The sequence below is a fragment of the Alosa alosa genome, chromosome 2 (assembly GCF_017589495.1).
Source record: "Alosa alosa isolate M-15738 ecotype Scorff River chromosome 2, AALO_Geno_1.1, whole genome shotgun sequence".
In the NCBI taxonomy this organism is placed as follows: domain Eukaryota; kingdom Metazoa; phylum Chordata; class Actinopteri; order Clupeiformes; family Clupeidae; genus Alosa; species Alosa alosa.
In genome coordinates, this window is record NC_063190.1 from 29155168 (window position 1) to 29181259 (window position 26092).

General features: G+C 48.4%; 1 protein-coding gene across 2 annotated transcripts; it reads right to left on the reverse strand.

Annotated features, from left to right (window-relative positions):
• Positions 1-1099: 1099 nt before the first annotated feature.
• Positions 1100-25376, reverse strand: LOC125288335 (pecanex-like protein 1). 2 transcript variants are annotated; one of them, XM_048234628.1, is made up of 36 exons: positions 24968-25376; positions 22875-23178; positions 22164-22372; positions 21948-22053; positions 21714-21753; positions 21319-21414; positions 19255-21114; positions 18217-18346; positions 17652-17827; positions 17226-17283; positions 16963-17113; positions 16635-16792; positions 15779-15932; positions 15624-15656; positions 15141-15312; positions 14905-15015; positions 14630-14721; positions 14414-14523; positions 14077-14182; positions 13889-13981; positions 13065-13215; positions 12622-12766; positions 11419-11596; positions 11133-11241; positions 10695-10824; positions 10532-10590; positions 9746-9961; positions 9130-9383; positions 8456-8686; positions 6585-6688; positions 6261-6408; positions 5671-5901; positions 4993-5267; positions 2751-2920; positions 1433-1860; positions 1100-1348 (listed from the first exon to the last, which is right to left on the reverse strand). In XM_048234628.1, exons 2-36 carry the CDS (start codon positions 23025-23027, stop codon positions 1199-1201), a joined length of 6987 nt encoding a protein of 2328 aa, XP_048090585.1. In that variant the 5' UTR covers positions 23028-23178; positions 24968-25376; the 3' UTR covers positions 1100-1198. The 2 variants fall into 2 exon arrangements, with proteins under 2 accessions (XP_048090585.1, XP_048090594.1); XM_048234637.1 differs by lacking the exon at positions 24968-25376 and adding an exon at positions 24154-24634.
• Positions 25377-26092: the final 716 nt, after the last annotated feature.

Genomic DNA, 26092 nt, shown 5'->3' on the forward strand with positions numbered 1-26092 from the left:
GAGTGTGTGTGTGTGTGTGTGTGTGTGTGTGTGTGTGTGTGTATCTGGGTGCCTCTGCCTTAGAAGGCTGTAAACTATAAAGGTTAAAGCACCTCAGTTGGGAAAGGCTGTGTTTGTGGCTGTCTACATGGGGAGTATGTTGTGTGTGTGTGTGTACTTGCAAAAGTATGTGTGTGTGGTGTGTGTACTTGCAAAAGTATGTGTGTGTAGTGTGTATTTATCGACGCGGCCACAGGTGATTCTGATCATGAAGATGATTAGAGGGGTGCTAATCTTATCTAGGTGAGCTGAACGAATGTCCTTCCTCGTGCCGAAAGGGTCATCTCTGGAGACAGGGGCAAAGGGAGTTGCACGAGTCCCTTTGGTGCTTCGGTCATCACTGACCTGGAGGGTCTGGCGCGCCAACAGCAAAAAGGCCATCTGGACCAGCTTCCCCTCAGAAACCGCCATGACCCGACAGGCCAGGCAGACAATGTCCAGTAGAACCTGATAATTCTCCTTACTTTGGAAATGATAAAGCCTTGCAGAGCACTCACAAGGGAGGGGGGGGGGGGGGGGGGGGGGGGGGGGGATAGAAAGAGTCAGTGAGAGCTTCCTCTGTTTATTTTCTTGCCCTGGTCTGGATCAGTTCATCTGGCGCGCAGTGAACTGGGCAGGGCAGGGCGAGGCCCCCCCCCCTCCCGGCCTCCGAAACCTGCACGTGCAGCTGGGGAGGAGGAGGCGGAGGAGTCCAGAGTTCCCTTTTCCATGTCATTTCATTTCAGTTTTGCGTTGCCGCAGGTTTTAACTGAGGGACATGAATCATGTGAAAGATACACAATTTCAGTTTTTTTTTTTTTTTTTTTGGGTGAAAACCTTTTCAAATCTGCCTCGCAAAAAAAACCAAACAAACAAACAAACAAAAAAAGATTGCACTGGCTTTTTGGCCTGTGATCATGGTCAACACGAGGGGGCCCTGGACTGCATGTCATACTTGGACCGAACTACCACCTCCACCTCATCCACTCACCTTTGGACAGTGAGCACCTGCTGAAAGTGCATCAGTCCTGGTCACTCTGGTGAGGCCCCCACCTCACCCCCCCCGCCCGCCTCCCTCCCTCTGCCCACTCCCCCACCTGAGCGGCCTGGCAGCACGCCTCGGCAAAGGCAGAGAAGCGTCCGGCTGGGTGTGGGCACCCGGGGCTGGACTCGGCTGGACTCAGCGGAGGTGCTCCAGTAAAGGCAGCTCTGTGGACTCCTCCTGGGAGGCGGGGGCGTCGGAGGTGAGGGGCGTGGTTTCCGAGGGCGGGCCGGCCCCCATCGGATCCATCGTGGGGCTGGAGTCCAGCGGATGGCCAGGAGGAATAGGCTGGAGAGCAAAAACGACGTCCGGTAAGTAAAAAAAAAACCCAAACAAACTGGGAAATAAGTGAAAACGGTCTCAAGTGCTCACCTGTGTGCGTACGCTCTGCAGGGCTACTCCGTCTCCGTCGGCCGTGGCGGCGGCAGGCCCGTTGAAGCCCTTCTTCCCCGACAGGCTCCACTTCCCGTAGGGCCCCTCGTAGGCCAGCCCGCCGCCCTGTCCGAGCCCCAGCCCCAGCCCCAGGCCCGGCCGGGCGCCGGCGCGCAGACCCAGGTTGTCCTGCAGGCTGCCGGGGCAGAAGCGCTCGGCCGGGGGCAGCACCACCGAGCTGCTGAAGGACAGCTGCGAGCTGGACAGGTGCTGGCCCAGCAGGCCCTGGATGGACGAGGTGCGGTGGAGCGAGGAGACCAGCCCGGCGTCCATGCGGCCCTCTGATTGGCTGAGCAGCGCCAGGGGGAGGGGCTGGTGGTGGTGGTGATGGTGGTGGGGCCACGTAGGACCAACTGGGTTGTCTGTACCTGCAGGGCAGACGCACACACACACACACACACACACACACACACACACACACACAAACAAGAGGAAGAGTGACAATCAGCAGAGTCCCTACACACAGACAGAAACAAAGCAGTGACTGCCCCCAACTCACACAAACACAACACAATAATCCAGACTAACACATATAATTTTTCACTGACAGTTAGCCCTGACATGCACATAAACTGAAGTTTTCTCTTGCACTATACTGAGGCAGAAATAGGCAGGCTACACCAGGAATGTAACTGAAGCATTCCGTTCCCAGTGTGTATGCTGCAACAATTAGCCTCCACTATAATCAATGGAACTGGCTACACCATGCACATAGTTGTTCACGTGCATGCTACTCTACACTGTAACTGAGCCCCTGCATGAGTCTGTACTGTGGGGGGAGTTTGTGTGGCGTTACCCATAGGGGGCTGCATGGCGGTGAGGTGGAGTGTGTGTGTGGCATGTGGAGTGTGTGTGTGGTGTTACCCATAGGGGCTGCGCGGTGGTGAGGTGGAGTGTGTGTGTGTGTGTGTGTGTGTGTGTGGCGTGTGGCGCGTGTGTGTGTGGCGTTACCCATAGGGGGCTGCGCGGTGGTGAGGTGGAGTGTGTGTGTGTGTGTGTGTGTGTGTGGCGTGTGGCGCGCGTGTGTGTGTGGCGTTACCCATAGGGGGCTGCGCGGTGGTGAGGTGGAGTGTGTGTGTGTGTGTGTGTGTGTGTGTGTGTGTGTGTGTGTGTGTGTGTGGCGTTACCCATAGGGGGCTGCGCGGTGGTGAGGTGGAGTGTGTGTGTGTGGCGTGTGTGTGGCGTTACCCATAGGGGGCTGCGTGGTGGTGAGGTGGAGTGTGTGTGTGTGTGGCGTGTGGTGTGTGTGTGGCGTTACCCATAGGGGGCTGCGTGGTGGTGAGGTGGGGTTGGGGGGCGGTGGTGCTGCTGCTCTGTGGTAGGTGGCCTGCAGGGTTGTTGTTGGTGATGGAGGTGGAGCCGCCGCCGCAGTCAGAGTCCTCAATGTTCCCGCCGCTGTTGCAGCCTGCACCGCACCCCTTCTGCAACCTACAGCACGCACGCAGACACAAAACACACACCTTAGAGATGATCAGCCGTGCAGACACAAAACACACACCTTAGAGATGATCAGCCGTGCAGACACAAAACAAACACCTTAGAGATGATCAGCCGTGCAGACACAAAACACAAACACCTTAGAGATGATCAGCCGTGCAGACACAAAACACACACACCTTAGAGATGATCAGCCGTGCAGACACAAAACACACACCTTAGAGATGATCAGCCGTGCAGACACAAAACACAAACACCTTAGAGATGATCAGCCGTGCAGACACAAAACACACACCTTAGAGATGATCAGCCGTGCAGACACAAAACACAAACACCTTAGAGATGATCAGCCACACGTCATCTGATATGTACAGATAATCTTACAGGTATGTAGCACTGTATGCCCAAGACAAATTTCCTTTCTGGGACAATACAATTCATCGAAACTAATCTAATCTAATCTAATCTGACAACAGGGGATTTCTAGCAGGTTATGCACCCAACAGCTGTCGGTCGGAAACCACCTTAGAGATGATCAGCCACACGTCATCTGATATGTACAGGTAATCTTACAGGTATGTAGCACTGTATGCCCAAGACAAATTTCCCTTCTGGGACAATACAATTCATCTAATCCATACATGGGCAACATACGGCCTGCGGGCCACATCCGGCCCGTGGGCTTTCCCTGACCGGCCCGTGTAAGGTCCGTGAAAGAACAATAGTCAAGAGCCTAGCATAGAGATAAAGCACGCAAATCAATATCGTTGCTTTTATTTTGAAAGCGACTGCTTTTTGTACACCCATACATTTGTGCGTGGATGCATACGATGTAAACACCCTCACTGAATTGTGCTGGTGAATAGAATTTATGCTTCTCGTCGACACAATGCAGTTGCCTTTAAGTCTCGTAAACCTTTCAAAGTTTTGTGTCTTATGTTATAGGCGGCTCACCACCGCAAAAGGTTGTCAAACAAACTCCTGCTGTTTGTTGGCGATCTGGCGTTAATTTCAAAACGCGTTACTGGCAGATAGATAGTTTACATTTGGATAACCCCGTCATTGTAACCAAAATATGTCTGAGTTTATTTGCAAAGCTTATGTTAGCGAACTAGTATGATGCTACTACCCACAGGTTGCTTGAAGGCGAGTTGACCAATCACAGTTTTGTGCATAAAGTTAAAGCAAAAACAAAGCCTACATTTTTAAAATAGTTTTCTTTGTGCATGTTGATTAACTAATGACAGCCTACTATTGTCTGCTCCACATTTTCATAGTCTAATTCTGTATAGAGTTCATTTAATGATTTAATGATGAAATATTGCTGAGTGTTGATGAAATGGTGGCACAGGCCTATGGTTGTACTGACTCCTTCACATTTTCATGGCCTAGCCTAATTATATAGATATTGTAGTACTTTTTTATATCAGTCTTTGAAAACTGAAAAAAAAAAAAAAAAAAAAAAAAAATGTCAAAAAATAATTTTCGAGAATGAGGATTAAATACTGGACATAGATTAAATAGCCTATTGCTGTTTTTCCTTTGTCTCACTCACATTTTCATCTGTACTTACGAGTAGTAAACAAAACCATATGATTTACTTAATGTTATACAAGAACAGAATAGAATTGGACAAAATTGAGTTCCGACTTGAGTTCGGTATTTTGGGTCCGGCCCTCCTCAACAGTCCCAGTTTGTCATGTGGCCCCTTGGGGAAATTAGTTGCCCACCCCTGATCTAATCTAATCTAAACTAATCTGACAGGGGATTTCTAGCAGGTTATGCACCCAACAGCTGTTGGTCGGAAACCAAATCGCCCTTAGGGGACAATAAAAGCTTTAAGTAAGTAAGTCACATGACCATGACTTGGCTTCACAAACTTTCATTGTTGTATACACTGCAATTGTACTGCCCCAAACAAAACCTTCAATATACAATCCAACATACAGATCCAAAAATAACATATTGTTCTGACAGACTGGCCTTTTGTCTGTGTGTGTGTGTGTGTGTGTGTGTGTGTGTGGCGTGGTGGTGGTGGTGGTGGTGGTGGTATGTGGGCCGACCTGTCCCAGCTGCTGATGAACCAGGTGTAGATGTTGTGCGGGCTGACCGGGCCGCCCCAGACGGAGTGCAGCTGGGCGTGTCCGCCGGCATAGGAGGTGGTGAGCGGCGACACGTAGATGGGGTAGCCGATGGGCTGGTCACACGACGAGTTGATCATGTTGCGCAGCGCCTGCTTGGCGTTCTGGATGCTGCCGCGCTCCGGGTTGCGGTTGCGCAGGAAGACCAGCTCCTGCTGCTGCCCCGCCCATAGACCACGCACACACTCACGGTTCACCTGCAGGGGGCGCAGAAGAGCACCAGTCAGGAGGAGAGAGAGAGAGAGAGAGAGAGAGAGAGAGAGAGAGAGAGAGAGAGAGAGAGAGAGAGATGAACAAATTAAATGAATAAACTGAAAGACTGAATGAAAAAATAAATAAATATATAAAGTCTTCCAAAATGGCAAATCTGTTTAAGTACCGCTCTGCTGAATTTGAAATTTGAGTTTTTCAAGGAATTTTGGTTGGGATGGAAATAGAAACAGATTTGATCATCTTACAAGACACAAGTGGACAAAGTGCACTCTTTCAATTCCCAGAGAGAGATTTGCATCCCATCACAACATCTACAGACCCCACAGGTCATAGAGCAGAAGATGGCAGAAGCCAGAGTGGAGTATCAGGGTGTGCTGTGCGCCGCACCTTGATGACCCTGAAGCTGAGGAAGCGCTTGTTGAGCATGATGATCTTGTACTCGTCGCTGCCGTCGTCCATGACGTGGCGCAGCGCCAGCAGGGAGGGCATGTTGGCCAGGATGGCGCTGCGCCACACCGGGTCGCCCTCGTGCGAGATCAGCATCTTCTCCTCGTTAGCCGTGATGGCGTCGTACAGCACCACCGGGTCCTCGTACTCGTCCGGCGACGTGAAGTGGTCCTGGTACAAACAAGAAAAGGGCAGACGAGAGGAGAGAGAGAGAGAGAGAGAGAGAGAGAGAGAGAGAGAGAGAGAGAGAGAGAACGCCATTAGTCAGGACGGGAAAGACAGGAAACAGCACAAAAAAAGGAAAAGAGGAAAAGAGGGGAGAGAGAGCAGTGAGCAAGAAGCCTGGCGATGAGGACTGGCGTCGGGCTAAAACTTTGGCTGACACAAAGGGGTCCTGGCCAACTGAGAGGAGAGGAGGGGGAGGAGAGAGGAGAGGAGGGGAGAGGACAGAACCATCAGACAGCTAAGCAGCCTGGCGGTGAAGATGGGTGTTGTCCTAAAACGTTGGCTGTGGTGCAGGAATGGCCCACCTGATGGAGCTTCAGAGACATGCGCACTCCTGGCGCCACCACCCTGTTGAGCAGGTCCATGTCCGCAAACACCCACTCATCCCTGGGGGAGGTGATCCGGAAGTCCCCCTTGAACAGCGCATGGAGGCCGTACAGGAAGGGCTCAAGGCTGCCAAACGGCACACACAACAGCATTAACAGTCTGGAGACATTGAGCTGAACGTTTCCTATACTGACATTGCTAGTTATGCAGCACAACTTCATCTCTATGGCAACGTGTCTGAAAGATCCAATAATAATAATAATAATAATAATAATAAAAACAAATCTCCTGCTGAATCTCACCTGGCTGACATGCTGTGAGAGGCTGTTCCCAACGCCCTGCGGCCCAATATACACAGGCCAAAACACAGCGTCACCAGAGGGGAGTCTCTCTCGCCCTCAACGGGCTGCAACACACACAAACAAACAAACAAACAACCAGACATGCTCTTATTACAACAGATCAATACTACAAGGCTTTCAGAGAGGCTTCTGGGAAGCAGTGCTGTTTGCTGTAAATGGCCATCAGAGTGGAATGGGACCTGATGCTAATAACAGAGTCTGACCACAGCCAGGCTGCCCTTGTGTACTATGCAGTTTAACTTGAAATATGACACAGCATGGATGAACAGACTACTTTGTTTTCTTCTCTGGTATCCACATAGAAGGCATAGGCTGGGTCCCACTCTTTTCCCTGACATAAAAACCTTCATTTCCTTACCTAAACCTAAACCAATATACCAACCAAGCAGCCGTATAGCATTAGATCTAGATTCATTGCCTTTTTTAAAGCAGGAAATTAATAAATAACCATTGACAAAACAAAGTAATGCTAACTATGAAAGCAGTAATGTAAAAAAGCTAATAACCGGATAAACACCAATGCTGCGGGGAAATATATTACTATTAATGTATTAAGGACTTTTTAAACTGCTATAACAAAATTTCCTGAAATTGCCCCCAAAAATTATAAGATTCCCTGACTTTCCAGGTATGGAATATACTTTAAAATATTCCAGGAATTCCATGACCCATGGGAACCCTGTATAGGCAACGTTGGTCTGTCACAAACATGCTGAAATGCTATTTTACAGGCCTATTTAAAACCCTATAATTAGGCTAGGGAATAAAATAGCCCATTTTAAAATATATCTAGCGCCCTCTCATGCTTTGTAGGCAAAGACCGCTCACAATACACTCCAGCAACTTCTGCCTGTCACCTTGAAGTGGTAATGTTGCGTGTGGAGGGGGTGGTGATCAGAGGGATGGTTTGCATCACAGTCTGTATTGGCATCATACTCTGTCTTTATTCCAGGGTTCCCACTCTAAGTCTGATGTAAAATTCCATGACTTTTCCCTGACAAAAAAAACTGAAACTCCATGACCTACTATAATGAATGGTACAATATGCCGACCAAAGGTTTCAGAGCAGCTACAGAGCGTTGAAGAATCTTTTACTTTTTTTTAGAGTGGGAGATGATTAAATGGGCATTGAATGAACAAAGTTGGGCTAACCACAACTACTCAAACAAGTAGTAATGCTAATAACCAGATATACACCAATTCTGCAGGGAAATATATCTGTATTTATGTATTTTGGCAAGTAATTTTTAAACTTCTACAACAAAATTCCCTGATATTCCATGACTTTGTCCCAAGAATTCCCTGACTTTCCATGATATTCCAGAAATTCCATGACCCGTGGGAACCCTGTTATTCAGATTTGCCCGTTTTTTAGAGACAATTTCAAAGTCTGAGATTTGCATACGAAGAAGGAAACAACGGTGTTTCTGTGTGACAGTAGCTTTGTGGCCATGCACCTAACTCCCCTTATTCAACAAAGCCAAGGTAAAACCACTTTTCTATTCTATGTCTGCTTTCAAAGTTAAAAAGCGGGGTCTGCGATTCTGGGGTTGATATTTGGAGTTCAACAGCCAACCAAAATACAATGTGTTGATTGGTTGGAAGTGGCTATGACTCAGTCCGAGCCCTCATGTTAGTTCCCCATTTAGTGTGAGTGATCAAGTGTGTGAATACCAGAGATTTTTCCAGCACACACACACACAATGGAAAGCTAGATAGAGATGAGATGCCATTTTGTTTGTTGAATTCTGACACCACCGTCGGTCACAGAGCGCGCTCGCGGTCCGGGGTGGGGTGGGGTGGTAGCTCACCGTCTGCCTGCGGCTGTTGCAGTACTGGATCCAGTCCAGGTAGATCATGCAGAAGGAGGCGGGGGTGATGCCCGACTCCCTGTGGTCGTAGTCCTCGTCGATGTTCAGGTTGAACGTGGGATCACTGTCCACGTAGGAGGGGCTGAGGCACGGGCGCAGGGCCTCCTGGATGGCCTCGGTGGCCAGCCACTCCTCCAGCTTGGGAGAGCGGCACACGTAGAAGATGATGCTCTGGACACAAACACATACATACACAAGGTTAAGATCTACGCCATTACTACTCCACAGTCATAAATGTATTCATATATGTATAAATATTAATTACATGTATGTAATTAAATGTATTAATATATGAATGTATTTCATTAGATAAACATTGATTAAGGTTTTCCATCATTCCATTGCAGTAACTGTAACTGAGGTATATCATAGTGAAAGATAATTATATACCATGGATGAAACAATTTTACTAGTGAAAGTCCATTAGGACTTGAAAAATGGGTTAACACCAAAAAAGTGGGTCACTATAAAGTGAACAACAGTTGATACACCATCTTGCTTAATTGCTACTGCCATTAGCAGGACCATCCTAATAGATCAAAACAATTGACTTGAGGATTGTCTCCCCTAAGCAGTACCTTCACATAGTAGGTGACTTGAGCACTAAGCAGTACCTTCACATAGTAGGTGATGAGGATCTTGCGCAGGTCGAACACCTGCAGCATGGAGGCGGCGTTGTTGTCGCTGATGCTGTAGCCCTCCAGCACGTACTTGGTGGCGGCCACCTCCCAGGCCAGCCAGCGCTGGCCAAAGGCGGCGTTGAAGGACAGCATGTGGGGCAGGTGGCCCGGCTCACAGCAGCAGCAGCCCTCGTCCTCCTCCACGCCCTCCGTGATGGCCTCCACCTCACGCTGCTGGCAGTACGTACCTGGAGAGAGAGAGACCACAACAGGCAAGGGAGGATCAGAGCAAAAGCTTCTTCTACAGCCAGTTTCCCACATAATCACAGTCATTTTCAATGGAGATTTTCACCGTGGTTTTCTATTAGTCTAGGACTAAGCTTAATCCATGTATGGGAACCAACACCAAGATATTCTATTTATTATTAGTAGTAGTAGTAGTAGTAGTAGTGGAATTCAAGTTAAAAGTTAAAGTTGACTAGTATTTAGCAGACGCTTTTATCTTCACATCGGCGGGTTCAGGACTTTACGACTACATGTCTAGTATATAGGCTTAGCATTTTATGCAGTGTAAATGCCCATGTGAATGCGGTCAGTCTCTCTTGCTCACCCCTGAACTCGAGGCCTCTGAGCTGGAAGGTGACGAGGCCATTGCCGATCTCGATGAGGTGCACGAGGGCGTTGAGGTAGTCGGAGGCCAGGATGAAGCAGTCGCCCGTGGTGTAGTTGCCCCAGCGTCCCAGCAGCAGGTCCCCACACAGCGAGTGCTGCAGCGAGCGCGTCAGGTGCTCGTAGAAGATGGAGTTCAGGTTGTTGTCATCGGCACCTGCAAAGGGCAGAATGAGCCGTCATGGGTCAACTGGACACAAATGAGACAGATAGAATCCATTTCCTGCTCATGACAAAAGTGCAGACTCGGATGTGTGATACAGACTAAGAATATATATCACAAATATTTATAAAATGATGGTATTTTTTACAACAGCAATATAAATAGCACCAGCAAACATCAAGGCATAAATTCTTCAGAGCCACAAAACAAATAGTAAAACCTTCTGGAATTCCAAACTATTCCAATATTTGAATCTTATTCACAAAATACTAAAATCCTGGTGAAAAAATGTAAAACCAAACGCTCCATATCCTCACTGAGCTGGCTAGTGGGCAGGAGAGGGCAGGCGGGGGCAGGCTAGTGGGCAGGAGAGGGCAGACGGGGGCAGGAGAGGGTAGACAGGGGCAGGCTAGTGGGCAGGCTAGTGGGCAGGAGAGGGCAGGCTAGTGGGCAGGAGAGGGCAGATGGGGGCAGGCTGGTGGGCAGGAGAGGGCAGGCTAGTGGGCAGGAGAGGGCAGACGGGGGCAGGCTAGTGGGCAGGAGAGGGCAGACGGGGGCACTCACCTGGGTTACGGTCCAGCTGGGTGGCCAGGCGAGTGTTGGAGTGATCCACGCGCTTGGTGCTGCAAAGTGGAACAAATCAGAAATCATTAGGCACCACTCTGGGTGGGCACGTCCTGATGTGTGGAGGTCACTGAACACTCAGCTGAGCGGGTGCGTAACTGACTTGTAGTCGCGCTCCCAGAACTTGACAGGGCGGGTGTAGGATGTGACGAAGACGGCGCTGCCCAGGACGGGGTTGAGCGGTGTGGAGAAGAGGGCAGAGAACACAGCCTGAACAAACAACATGGCGGAGTCTGCAACAGGGCCACGGTTAAGCAACACAGCAGTCACACCAGTAGAGTTACATGCATCCTCAGTGAATACAGTCCTGAATATCTTAAATCCTCGCTTATCATGAATAATCACACCTAAAACGCTTAGTATATAAATCACACCTAAAAAAACTCCAACCCCGAAAAGAATATATTGATCAGTTATGGGTTGTATTAAGTTAAACAATCAAAGAACACAATGTAGACACCTAGGCAGTAGTGTAGCCAGGATGAATGGCAAAATGATTTTTAAACAGAAATGCCAAGGGCAGAACCCCTGAGAAGGATACGAGGCACAGCAAAGGGCTGAGCGAAGGCGTGAAAGGCAGAGCCCCAGGTGATCTGCCAGGGGGCGATGTAGGTCAGCACGAACCGCAGCTTATACAGCAGGTCCCACAGCTGCACACACACACACACACACACACACATAAAATCACCTTCTGTGTGCCATTTGGAATGGGTTGATGTCAAGCCTTTCATGTGACATCTGCTCCAATATTACTCATGCAGATAATCTGTATACGGTACACAACCAATGGCAAGTGCACTGAATGGAGGGGGAGGTGAGATGCAAACCTTGCTGAAGAGGATGGACATGAAGTAGTAGTCGAACAGGAAGGTCTCGGAGAAGTGGGGGTAGTCGAAGCGGAAGAAGAGTGCGGTGAAGCAGAGGGTGACGTACTGCAGCGATGGCGCACAGAAGGACGAGCGCAGCAGCTTCATGCCGGCCAGGGAGATGAAGAGCGCACGGCCACTAGGGGGAGACAGAGACAAGTTTTAGGAAGCGAGTCAAAGTTACAGTTTTTCCTCAGTCGCTTTGGTGCTTTTCTCACATCACTATTAACATTTGCACAGCAGTTAGTGCATTTCTCAAAACAATTAGTGCAAACTGCAAAACCTAGTGGATAACCTACAAAAGCACGTCACTTGCACAAAATGGATAGTCCATTTCTCAAAAGCAAGTATTTATGTCAATGAAACTGCCAGTGTCATCAAAATGAGAAGTCTTGACACCATCGTTTATGAACAAGATAGTCAAATGGCTTTGTCATGTTTTCATTACGACAGTTTATGCTCTCAGTGTTTTCCCATGCAAAAAAAAGGTCAGAACTCGGGAGGCACTACCTGAAAATGCTTAAGACAGCACTATACAGTACTTGTACAGCCATTCGAAAACTACAGTAAAGTTACAAATTGCTGTAGTTAGTTAGATAGATAGATACTTTATTGATCCCCAGTGGAAATTTAAGGTCTAGGTTAGGGGAGTAAGTGAGTACAAGACACTGAATATGTAAGTTTCACAGTTTTACTATATATGCTCTTTGCAATTCTACAGCATTGTCACAGAATTTGATAACTAGTTCACCAATTTTGTATGTAATGACTCAAGCAATGAAATGAAGACTATTAGTTTTATTGGGAACGACTATTCAGCATCCATAAGTATAGTTCATTTTGACTGACATGACAAAGCAACTGATACATGTTCAAAAGCATTTGCAATTTGTTCAGAGGAAGGAGACATTGCTACTATGATGTGCACAAATGACTAAATGTTGTGGAGGTTGAACTAATAGTTAAGAGAATTTTCATTCTGATCTGAGAAAAGCAACAAAGCAACTGTGGAAAACTGTAAATAATGGTGCTAACAAGAGTGCAGTGCTGGTCCAGATTATATTAACTCAGCTGTGGGAGTTGAACTGGCATCATAAAATTGGTGACTCTGGCCCACCCGGCCCATGTTTCAGGTGACAAATTATGAGAGCCAGAGATGCTTACTAGGTGCCGGCCTTGTCCGGGCTGCGTCCGACAGCATGGGCTTCGGTGGTCAGAGAATTGAGCACCACTGCAGGGTAGATGAAGTACTTTTCCACACACTGCAGCCAGGCGTAGAACTTCTCAAACCACATCAGCTGGGCCGCATCTGAGGAAGAGAGACAATATCAGACTCAAAGACCCCCCCCATCATGGCCTGCTATTACCCCTCAAAACATTATGGACTTGTTTTATTAAACCCTTCCACAAACCTTAAGCAATTAAAAATGTTTCAAAAATGTTGAAGCCATTGTACAAGATTATTTAGTTTCAAATGTTAAAACAGCCCAGCCCACCCCTGAATTCCAGCGCAGTGCCTGAGAACTTTAAATCAGGCGTGTATACAGACGGCAAAAAATGTGCACTGCGTCTCTGAGGAACCTGGTTGTGATGGCTGTGACACTCACCGCGGACCTCAAACTGGCTGTACTCGCGCGAGCGCAGCACGGGGTGGGCCAGACAGAACCAGGGCAGCTGCTTACGGAGCTGCGGCAGCAGGTAGTGGGTCAGGAAGCCCACCACGCCGGCCAGGATGTACAGCACAAAACTCAGAGCAGGCTGGAGAAGGGAGGAGAGAGAAGAAAAGAGAGAGAGAGAGAGAGAGAGAGAGAGAGAGAGAGAGAGAGAGAGAGAGAGAGAGAGAGAAGGGAGAGAAGGAGGGAGAGAAGAGAGAAGGAGAGAGAGAAGGAGGGAGAGAAGGAGGGAGAGAAGGAGGGAGAGAAGGAGGGAGAGAAGAGAGAAGGAGAGAGAGAAGGAGGGAGAGAAGGAGGGAGAGAAGGAGGGAGGATAGAGAAAGAGAGAGGAGAGAGAGAAGGAGGGAGAGAAGGAGGGAGGATGGAGAAAGAGAGGAGGAGAGAGGAGAGAAGGAGAGGAGGAGAGGACACAGAGGATACAAAATAGGTTCAGTTTAATCCACAAACATAGCTGTATACTATACAACCATCATAATCATTCATTTCACACCATTTGTTGAACAGATTTTGCAACACAAATCCATAATAGTAGTCTGCTTAACCAACTGAGGTAATGTTGTTCGCCTACATACTTGCTAAACTCAAAGCTTTCTGTGCACATCTCCAGAAAGATAAGCATAAGTACACCAAGATATAATGTGGTAAGAAGATCCTTCATCTGCTGTGTAGTGGTGCATATATTATAGTTATGGTTCTTAATTTACACCGTTAGTCCCAAATTCTCTGTGGTGAGGTGCTACAGGCTGGACTGCACTGACCTGCAGGGCGATGAAGACAGTGCTGGCACTGATGGCAAAGGTGATGATGGCCATGAGTGGACACATGACCAGGTCCGAGTGCAAAGTCTCTTTCTGCAAGTGACGGAGAAAAACAAGGAGCCGCACATGAGAGAAGCATTGAATAGACGCACTGCCTAGTCTGTAGCGTTTGAGTGAGGACGCCTTACCACAGAGTTGCGCAGTTTATCAGGGAGGGGATCTTTAATCTCTACAGGAGGATCCTCAGGAGTTCGGCTCTCCAGCTCTGGAAAGAACTTGGAGCGCACAAAAGACCTGGAGGAAGGGAGGGAGAGAGAGAAGCAAAACATTCTTAATGGGTCTAACAACAAGACCATGAGGCAATGGATGTTTAACTGGCACAGCAGTGTCCTAGAGGCCAATGTCTAACAGAGCTCAAGCACCTTTAGAAATGCACATATTCCTTATTCGTTTTATTTTTGAGAGTGTAAGAGTGTAAGGTGAATGTTGAGGAGTGAGTAAAGGGTTGTGGGGGTGAGGACTGACCAGAGGATGGTGGGGTCACTGCTCTGTCGGCTCAGGTGGTACGACAGGGCCAAGAGCAGCCCGCAGAACACTGAGAACAGGACAGGTACATGCTGCTCCTCCCAGCTGACCTGCTCACACACACACAAATGTATGAAAATAGAATGGTTTTAAAGTTATATCTTTGTGAACCCCTCATATTCTGATTTCTGAGAGCGGTGTTGAAGCTTCGCTTACGGTAATGGCGCCCAAGCAAAAGCCATAGAGCAGGGCAGCCACCAGTACACTGCGGATCAGGCTGTAAACGGATGACAGAGGGCTTGTGGTGGCTGAAAAGAGGGAGACACACACACACACACACTGAGTCAGGAAATCACAGAGCAGGAGGAGACAGACACACACAGTGAGTCGGGGGGGAAACAAATTCAAAGTGACCGTAATGTTTCTCCCCATTTAAAAACACTGCTGGACACTGATGCTGATGGTTCCCGATCTCTGTGGCGTACGCTCACCTGTTCCTCCAAATATGTGCATATCCACCTGTTCAAGCAGACACATGAGGAAGGTGTTGACCTGAGGTAGAAGCCCGAAGAGGAAGATGACGGGAAAACAGAGGGTGAACACTGCAGGAGGAAGAACGCAAATCACCATCAGGCACATCCAACACGTCAGGCCTCTACAGTGACACAACATGCAAAAAATATGTTCCATGACGGGAATGCGGACTGGTCGTTTTCTGGCAACTGACCAATGAGTACGTCTCGAGCACAAAGCAGGAAGTGCGCCGAGAAGAAGGTGACCCCGTAGAGGGAGAAAGGCTGCAGGCGGGTGGAGCGGCCGCCCAGGTCAAAGACGAAGATGAGCGCGCAGCACAGGCAGAAGTAGGCGGGGCGACTGTACACGATGATCCAGTTATGGCCCTGAGCACAAGGAAGTTCACACACCTTTACAGTCCGTCAGAGGGATCCAATCTCAAAACAACACCTGAATTGCAGCATATCTGGTCCTTATCTGTGTAGTAATTGGTAATGCTTCCTTTATTGCTACTGAGGACACATAAAACGTCCTGTCACTTTGCTTTATTGCCTCGATAACATTATGTATTATATTTGTATAACATATTTTATTACATTCCTAAATTATATTTACTGTATTTCACAATGTAAATAACATTTGAACCACAATGTGTAGACATGTGTTGCATTCACCTTCCTTTTCTATTTGTACTTACATGCATTGGGGAGGCTGCATCTGGCTGAACACTCTACAGAGATACAGAAGTCAGTGATTAGTGGAGCATGTACTCAGACTATCAGGAAACAAAATGAACTAATCAGACTCAAAATTGATCTTTGCTCTCAAAAGGGCAAAAGGGTGAACTCTGACCTTTAGTAAGGAGTACTGGCAGCTGGCTATGACCAGGCAGAACTGGAAAACCCAGATGTCCCTGAAAAAGCCCTGTAGAAGAAGCAGGAACCCCAGGAAAGCGACCAGGCAGGCGAGCACCACTGCAAACACGTTCTCCCCAACGCGACGGTTCCTGAAGCAAAGGCATTCGCACAGTCACCAGTTATATTACTGCACAACCTTCTAGGTGTCCTTCTAAGTTCCTCATTTAAAGGAACACGCCACTACAAGAAGGAATTATTTGTTGGCTCACAACATGCTATCCGGCAACGAAAGATTCCATTCACTATGCTAAGCTAAGCTAGCGGGGGCACTCCCGGACTAAGACAATGCATGCATGGAGACAGACATCTTTTTGCTCACTTATCTAACTCTAGGGGAGACGGTGAATAACCCAATTTCATAAAACGGTGGCGTGCTCCTTTAATATTAGACCAGCTAACATCAAAGTGTGGTAAGGGTTTATATTAAACAAGTTTCTATTAAATCAGCTATATCAGTTTATACTTAATCTGCAGACTAAATGCATTTACTACATTCCATGATGGCCATGGCCTTTAGGATTTAGGATGTCGCACTCTCACAACACTAGCATGATTCCAGCAAATATTTAGGAACAGGCCTTCAAGCAAGGCAACACTGACCAAATCACACTGCAACAGCACATGTAATTGAACATTAAAAACAAGACCATCAATCTGACAAGGTTCTCTGCAACACAACTGTGTTTTTACAGTGAAAGAAAAGAAAGAAAGAAAGAATCTATCTATCTTTACATCTAGCAGCACTACAGTATGTAAAGCATGGCAGTTATTGACCAGGTCTTATAGCTCACCTGTCGAGGAGAGCCAGGAGTGCCAGTCGGTCGTAGCGAACTCTGAGCCATTTCCCCGGTAGAACCCAAAAGCGGTAGTACTGTTTGGGTTTGGCCTTCTCCTCGATCATCAGCGTGTTTTCCTGAGATTCGTGAAGGGACTCGTGATCCATGTCAAACTAGAGGGCCGGACAATTGACAATAATCAGATGCTAATCAGGTCTTTCTAGTCCATAGGATTATTATGTTAATGCTGACAGCTTTGGAACATGTGCACACAAGCCTAGAGAGGACAAAAGCCTGGTGTTGGGACGTTTCCGCTGGTGGAGCTGGACAGCTGTGGGCTCACCTCAGACATCTCCAGCGGCACACGGCGCACCTGCATGCCCTGCATGCCCAGCAGTGCCACAGGCCTGGGCTGCAGCACGGACAGCACCGGCCCCCCCTCCTGGACGTCCGTGGAGGTGAAGCTGGACGACTGCGACTGGCGCTCGCGCTCCCTGCGACACCGAGAGCAAAGAACAGGTGAGCATTGCACTCCCTCAGACTGACCACTGTCCCTCAGTGTTACTAGAGGCACGGATAACGCTTGATGGACAAAGAGCAACTTACTGCACTGGGTCCTCGTAACCACCACCGGCCGGCCCAAATGTATATGACCTCTTCACTCCTGCGGACAGCAGAAGCATGTCATGTCATCACTTGTCTATCTAGAATCTAGTGTATTGACAGTGTTACTGTTAGAGTGTTGGGCACAACTTTGGCCTTTAATCTCTAAAAAAAATATGTTCCACTCCATCTACGCGGCATCATGATTCAGGAGGGTATTAGGACCAATACGAACCATGAGACATTTCTGTTGCAAATTTTTTGTCTTTTTGAGCTAGATTGACTGGCCTTATTTAGATTTCCACAAACATGCATGTCACTGAAAAATTGTTTGTAACGGTTAGACCATCAAGCTATTCACTCATACAAATGTAAGTACACAAGCTACTTGTGTGCTACAGTTTGGAGATCCACAGGTTTGAGATTTACCGCTCTCGTCGTAGAAGTAGTGCACGGCCCCCTCTGACGTGTCGTCGAAGGTGGAGGCCTCGTGCACGCCGGAGCGGGGCAGGAGCAGCGAGGAGGCGAACTGCAGCGCCGAGGGGAGGGGGAGGGTGCGTGTGCGCGAGTGGGAGGAGGTGCGCGTGCGCTGGAGGTCCTGCAGGCTGAGACGACGGAGAAAAGATGGAGGTAGTGAGATCAAACGAGCCAGTACTCTTAAACTCCAGCACGCACTGCAAGGAGCTCCTTTAGCTGAAGACATCGTAATTGGGCGTCATTGGAATCACAAAGTGCCAGGCTGGGCGATCTCCTAGTCCCCCCCCAAAGGACCCAATTTGACTGCCAGTCTTTATTGAATGCAAGCAGCAGCAAACCTCATTTAATTAACTGATCTGAAGCCTTCAAATGGCCGCACACTTGTGTTGCCAGTATTCTCCAACTTATCTGGTATGGAAGCACACAACCGCTTAGGGGATAATACTCCTAGGGGATACTATTGCTGGGGATAACAGTGCTCCTGCTGCAGGAAACTGGAGATGCTTAGCAGGCATACCTGGGAGGGGATCCCATGGATGAGGGGGGAGGGGTGGGATTGCTCCCGGCGTTGTGGCGTCGGCGGATGGCCTGGGTTCTCTTCACGCTGCTTACAGAGTCCCTTTTACCGCCTTCTTCTGGGCCCAGCGCTGCAAACACACACACACACACAGTTCATGGACGGAGATCAAACACAGTTCTGATGGGGAACAGTGCTACCTCATGCAGCAACCACGGGAAAGATACACCCAACAACAGTTAGTTATAACTACTGCCATTCCTTGTGTAAGAATACTACAATCCTACCACAAATGCACATATTACATTCCCTGCAAAACAGACCTATGAAGTGTTGTAGTTCTGCCATAGCCTAAATTACATAAAGGCAATTTAAACTACTCTTACTGGACTTGGTGGAGCAGCAACAAGGGTAGTCCTCTAACAATTAATAACAATTTTGTCAAAACAATGACTTTTGGTTCTGGGCAATTCAAGTGATTTTGTTCATGGTTTTCAAGGCAACAGGCCAACATGTCACTTTTCAAGAGGCATTACCTACTACACCAATGTGACTACAATGTTTGTGGAGACACCAACCTGAAGGGAGAATTTTTGAACAACATGTTGGCTATTGACCCATTTGCCACATCTGAACTTTATCCGATTCGAACTTTCTGCTTAGGATGAATACGCAGTAAAGGAGTCCGGTTTGGACCAGTAGCATACAGGAGTCAGCCTTGTTCACAAAGGGCCAGCAAGGCAGCCTGCTCTCAGTGCAAGTAAACAAGACAGCACACCTGACTCTTCTTTATCTTTTATCATTTCAGCTGGATCTTCACATGACTACATCAGACATAACTCTTTCACAACAGGAATGCAGTCCCACTGGACCTTAGTGGATAACAACACTACAATGCACCACAGCCAAGGCATATAAGTGGGTAGTATCAATTACGCTCTCTTGGCTTAATATCCTTCGATCAGACACAGACACACACACACAATCAGCATCAGCAGCATCAGCATCAGCAATAAGCAGAGGAGATGGGCTACTCACCTCCTCCGACAGCTCCTTCTTCTACGAGTTCCCCGGCCCTCCAGCCCGTCTGATTACCGGCCCAAGAACCCCCCAGAGAGTCCAGCCGGTGGTGTGCCCTGGCGAAGCCGTCCGAGGGCAACGCCCGTGCCTCCAGGTCCGACTTGGAGATGGTGAGGGGCCTTGGCGCGGGCGCCGAGGCCGCGGGGGGCAAAGGCAGCAGCGTGGACGCCAGGGAGCCCACGTTGGTGTGGCTGCCGCCGCCGCCACCTCCGTCCATACTGAGCACCCTGGCGTGGGTCTTGGCACTGGCTGTGCTGGACGACCTCTGGGCACCGCGCGAGTGTGAAGGGCCCGCCGCCTCCGAGCCCTCGGCCCCGTCCCGGGCACCGAGCGGGTTGGCCGAGGCGGGGGTGGACGCGGTGATGGCGGCGTTGGCCAGGTCAGGCGAGTAGCAGGAGGTAGAGGAGCTCGAGTCGTCGTCGTCGTCGTCCGAGCTGTAGTGGCGCTGAGAGCCGAGGCTGGAGCCGGCGCTGATGTCGCTGCCACTGCCGTCGTCGTCGTCGTCGCTCGAGTCCTCAAACAGGCTCTCGCTGTAGGCCTTCGCGCCGAGCCGGCTGCGCACGGGGATGTAGTCTCGGTGCTGCCCGTGGCCGTGGTGATGGTGCCGGCGGTACGAGCCGCAGTCGAAGCTGCTGCTCCCGGCCGTGCCGCGCTTGCGAGGCGCTTTCCGCCGGCCGGGCCTGTGGTCCACGCTGCCCGCGCCACTGCCGCCACGGAGCAGCTTCAGGTCCTTGGGCCGCACCACCTGCTGCTGCTGCTGCTGCTGCTGCTGCTGCTGCGCCTGCAGGGACGCCTGGTCCGACAGCAGGAAGGGCGGGGACGTGATGGGCAGCGCGGGCTCCGAGCACACCAGCCCCAGAGCCAGGCCCGAGGGGACGGAGCTGGCCTGCCGCGGAGGGGGGAGAGGGGGGACGGCCACGCCGCCGCCGCGGTCCACGTCGCAGACGCCCGAGTTGCCGCCACCGCCGCCGCTGCTGGAGGGCGACGAGTCCGGGAGGCGCGGGGACTGCGCGGGGATGTCGCTGGGCAGGGCGGGCAGGTCCTCGCCCTCTACCAGAGTCCGGTCCAGGCCCTGCCCGGGCGAGAGCTCTTTGGAAGGCGACTGGAGTAGCTCGCTGTCCGAGAGATCATCCGTGTCGCTGCCGCCGTGCAAGGGGGTGTCCAGCAGCGGCCCAACAGCAGCGTCCCCCCCTGTTCCCTGGCCTGCGCCGGCGAAGGACGCCGCTGCGGAGGCCGGCAGGTTGGGCTTGCCCAGGGAGGGGCTCTCCAGCTGGGTCGAGTCCGTTTTTTCGCTGCGGTAGCTGCTGACCGTGCTGAGGGTCTCGCGATCCGTAGTGGCGCCCCCTCCACTGAAGCAGCTGTCCGTAGATCCGGCCGCGATGGCTATGCCGCCGCGGCTGCCCGCATGCTCCTTGCCGCGGGCGAAGGTCACGGGGTCGAGGCCGAGGCCCAGCAAGTTCTCGCTCAGCTCCTCGCTCAGGCTGCTCTTGATGAGCGGGCTCAGGGGCGCGTCGCCCAGGCTCTCCGACTCGGCCGAAGGGCCCAGCGGGGAGTAGCCGCCCAGCCGGTCCTCCTCGGGGCTGGGCTGGGACAGCTGCTCCAGGGGCCCGTCCTCCTCCACCCCACAGTCCTCCTCCACCGGCTCCTTCTCCTCACCGTCCCCCTGGCTGGAAGGGGAGGGAGGGATGGAGGGGCAGCCACTCGGGTGGAGGCTGCTGAATCCACCAGACATGACTCCACCGACCCCCATCAGGCCGGGGAAGTCGGCCATGAGGCCTGAAGCAGCGGCCAGGCACGACTGAACAACACTGCCAGCGCCTATAAAGAGACATCACCATCACTAAAGTAGATCTTTCAAAGCAGGTGTAGATATACATATATGTAGGTATAGCTTATCTATGTCAAAACATTTATATCGGATATATACATTAAAATGCATAGATTTAATGAAAGATTTGATCTGGCCTATTATCTAAAAGAGTACATGTCTGTGGCACACGGTGGGGAGTCTAGAGGGCTTACGTATAGTGTCCTGTGAGCTGTGGCGGAGGTCCTCTCGGTGCGCAGACGTCAGTATCACATTGTTACTACCCTGTTCTCGCATTAGCTCCTTGATATCTGGGAGATAAGCAAGGAAACAAGGAAAGTGTGTCTTAAAAGCTCAGCCTAAATTCTCATAGCATCAGCCACATCAAGTAGTCCCTTGGTAAATACACACTAAAATTAAACCATTCCCTGACAGGAGCCAGGCCACAACACACATTCAAGGAATCTGGGACACTAAAAAAAAAAACACCTCTTCTCTATTATTAGCCAATCTGATGATACTCAGCCTTCATTTGAATGTTATAGAAAATAACTCCACATCCCAGTCTCTTTGAACACATCTCCCTGGAATAACTTGACAGTGCAAATACCTTTTGATCCTGCTGTGTCATCAAGCTGAGGCAAAAATTCCTGAAAAGAAACATTAGCCCAAGAGAACAATATTCATTACTATGTATTAGTAATAAGAAGAAAATAGAGGATAGACCTAAGGAATGTGAATATCCTATATATTTTTTAAGCAAGATGTAAATTTCATACACCTTATCCATTCTTTTGACTGACTTACTGACAAACCACTCTAGTGAGGGGTTATTGATCCTTACCGACACTTGGTTAAGTCCAAACAACGAGTGCTGGGAACTGCAGCGAACAGGAGGGGTTGAATTGACCTTCCGGAACACAGTCATCTCTACACCAACACTGCTGTCCCTGGCAACACAATGAACCCCAGATGAGCCAACAATTGATCACAAATGAGCCTACACCGCATCAGCCAAAGACATGTGGAGAGAAGACCATGTGGTCCTGCATGCACCGACCTGCGTTGGTTTCCATCATGTCCTCCTGAGCCATCCTCTCCTTCCTCCACCCTCTGGTTGTCTGGGGTGAGTGAGGCCTGCCTCTTCTCCACAATCTCTCCCAGGTCAAACATGGCATGGAGGCGAAAGTTCACCACCTTTATGGCAGTGAAAAAGGCTGCCACCACTGCACAGTACACGCCTGCCACCACCAAACTGGGTGGCAGAGCCTGAATGTGAACAAATTAAGGAGTGTAAGTCTATTAGTCATATTGTCTCATCAGACTGCTCTATAAGTACAAGTCCAACATGTAGACATCGAATCTTCCATAGGATGTAGAGATGAGGACAATGTCCCTTCAAGACAGATCAAGCATGTTGATATATACAGCGCACTGTACGTAAACAAACACACAGTCTTCGTTTCATAGTTACTAACTGTTCTCAACATCAATCCTTTCTTAACTACCCATATTCAACACACTGATCTCTATCTACCCCTGCACCAAACTGACCAACTGAACTGGGTTTAAGCGAGTGTATTAACATTAACAATCTCTTGATTTAGCAGGTGTGTTTCACTGATGTGATCAGTGACTTCAATCAGATTCAGCAAGGATGACAGTGGGTGGGTGGGGGGGGGGGTAGGAGCAAAAACAAATAATCTGAGCTAATCACTGTACATTTCCAACAATTAACAACTTGACTACCAGAGGAGCTGCATGAACTCACCATGTACAATAAGAAGGGAAAGGCCAGGAGGAATATCCAGAGGTAGAGATGGAAGCAGTTGGAGAAGGTGCTTTGATGGGGATCCACATACCAGCCTCCAGTCAGTGAAGCCCACACACCCTGACGGAGTATCTGAAGCGCCTGAGAGCCCATGGTCCCCTTCAGATCATTCACGCCAAGGCCGTAAAGCTTCCTATAAGGCTGCAGCCGAACACTGCTTACTTGTAGCTTCCCCCTTTACACCGTCCCTATAGTGGCACTTCCACTGAGGGTGACTGGGGGTCTTTCTTCATTTTTGCACATCCTAGAATGGGCATTGAATAAGATGATTGTTATGGTTGTTAGATAAGACAACAATATTTGCATAATCAGCAGAGTAACAGACAGTAGATTTAAATGCAGGCTAGGGAGAGGCATTATCATGTTCATACAGAGAAGAACAACAACTTCGAATTCACGTGATCAAATCAATACATTCAAAACTGTGTCAGGAAGCCCTGGTCAAGCTCATAGACAGTAAAGGTCATACTACCATACCTAACTATGCATTTACAAAAAACACAAACAAAACAGTACAACCTGCTGTCTAGTTAATTTTAAATAGGACATGTTTTACATAACATAACATAACACACATAACATATGCAGAACATGACAGTTTGATAGAACATCTGAAGCTAAACATGCTACTCCAATAAACCTTTACAGTGTTGCATTATTCCAATAACATTACAGTACACTGTTCGAGTGCTCGTAGGTCAGTTATCTAAAATCAAGTTGACGTATTCAGCTAAAACACAAACTAGACAATGTATCCCAACATAGCAACGCAGGAAATCAACTACATTTTTAGCCGCACCATGTGGTAAACTCTGCGCTAACTACTTAGCAAGAATAGCTCGGTAACAAAGTGAAGAAACGTTAGCAAATACTCACAGGGGTGCATTCGGTATCATTTGTAGCAACATGCATACGATGCTATGATTAAGATAACTATCATTAGTGGTTAATGATCAGTTTGGCATTCCTAATTGGATACGGTTAACCACTGCAATAACAAAATAAACCTTAACGTTACGTTAAAACCGTTTAACGTTAGTGTGAGCTAGGACTCACAGTGCCTGACCAGGGGGCTGACTCCCTCTTCAACACTGAGGTTACCAAAGTTAGGTATGGTTACAGCTGGCCTTAGGTTGACAGTAATGTATGCTGAGGTTAGAGTTTCGTACGTGGCTGGTGCGTTTATTTACAGAAACATTTACCAGCTAATCAATCTCACCTTAACGAAGACCATCAGATTTCGAAAACAAGTTGACCATACAACGTTGACGTTAGAGGTCTTGACGTTACTGTAAGCTAACGACAACATCAGCTACGTTTATTAATCACCACGAAGTTAGCTTTGATGAAGATAGTATTTAAGATCCTGCAGTCTGCAACGTTAATGCTACTAGACAAAAGAATATTGGCATTAATTGGGTTTGCTCATAAAAAATCATCTCAATTAGTAAGAAATAGCTATCGCTGGTAACGTTAGCTAAAAGTATGATAACGTTAGTGACTTGGATGAAGGTTCGATTACGTTAGCCCCAAAACTCTTTTAAAGAACGGGGGCTAGTTGGATAGCTGTCAAGCTAACATTCAGTTAAAGAGGCTGACAAAACGGCCAAGTTAACTGTGCATTACCATTAAATGAGCGTTTAACACCTAACGTATAGTTAGTCAATGCTATCTAAGAACGACAAGTGACAAAAAACTACACAGATGTTTCCAACCGAGTCCTCAAAAAAGAAATGTAACGTTAGTTCCAACGTGCGCCAGCTTGCTATGGTAACCTGGCAGTTTACTGGGAGGCTAGTTATACCTACTATAATGTCCCCTGGGTTTTTAGGAACCTCCAAATCGTATTTGATATTAGGTTAGCCACTTGATTGCTAGCTGGCTAGGATAAGTATCTTAGCTAGGCCACACACAACCGAGTAACGTTAGCTAACGTAATGATAGCTATAATGTTACTAAATACAAATGATTTTGGTTAACAATAACGAAACGCAGAAGGCCTTATAAACGTATCAACAAACTGCATTTATTACCGTTGATTTCAGGTCTCTTCATCCTTTCCACTGCATGCCGCCGAGAAGACTGCTTAGGTTTTTCTTTTTCCACCGCGGTAGATGTTGGCAAGCTGGCTAACTTATCATTGTTTTTCAATGGTCTTCTTGGCGAGTGTCTTCGTTTGATAGACACGGTCGATGTGTATCCACGTATACTCTAGTATTAAGACTAAAATACACAGTATAAACACGTGATCTTGTTTGTCCTCTGCATTTTATAAACGATTAATTGAAATACTCAATACAGGCATTATAAATGCCAATAAAAATCCTGACTAGCGAACATTATTTCTCCCCAACCTGCTAACTTCCTCCTATCGAATTCGCCCATTCACACAGGTAGCACACACCCACCTACAGGAAGAAAAATACACTCCACGTCGTGGTTGGCTGCATTACTAATCTGTCATAGAGACTGCACTCGCTGATTCGTCTTTGTCCCGTCTGACCCTTTTCCTGTCTAAGCAAACGAGCCTTTTCAATTGGTTAATTCGATGATCTCTGACCATGTAAAAATCTTTCCGTCTGTGTTCATTTTCCTGAAGGGAAAATTTACTGGTGTTGTGGAGAATCACTGTGGCATCTTTCTAGTTTATACAGTGAAACACTCCAAAAACTCTAAACATTGATGGAGATCATAAGCAAGTGAAGCCTGAAGCCTGAAAAGTAGGCTATTTGTTCTGTCAACGAGATAAAATAATATCCCCTGCCTTTTATTTTTGTGTGGAAATTAATTGTCTATTGGAGAAGACATGGAAATAAATAAATAGTCTGGGGACAAAAAGACTGATATGGGCTCTGTCCATAACCACCTAAGAACAGTCTACTTTATCAACTAGTCGGGAGACCAAAATTGGGCATACTTTTGCTATGTTTGTGCACTGAAGGAGAGGGATGGACTGCACACACACGTCACAAACTATGCGTACTTCTTTTTTTTTTGCAATCATGCTGATTGCACTTGTAACTTATCACACTTGGAAAACATTTAAACCCTAAAGTTACGGCACTTTGTCCAAATGATATGCCTATGCACCACAATGCACATAAGCCCTATGGCTCCCCTCAGTGGCAACCGGTTTTACTGAATATATTTTTAAAATA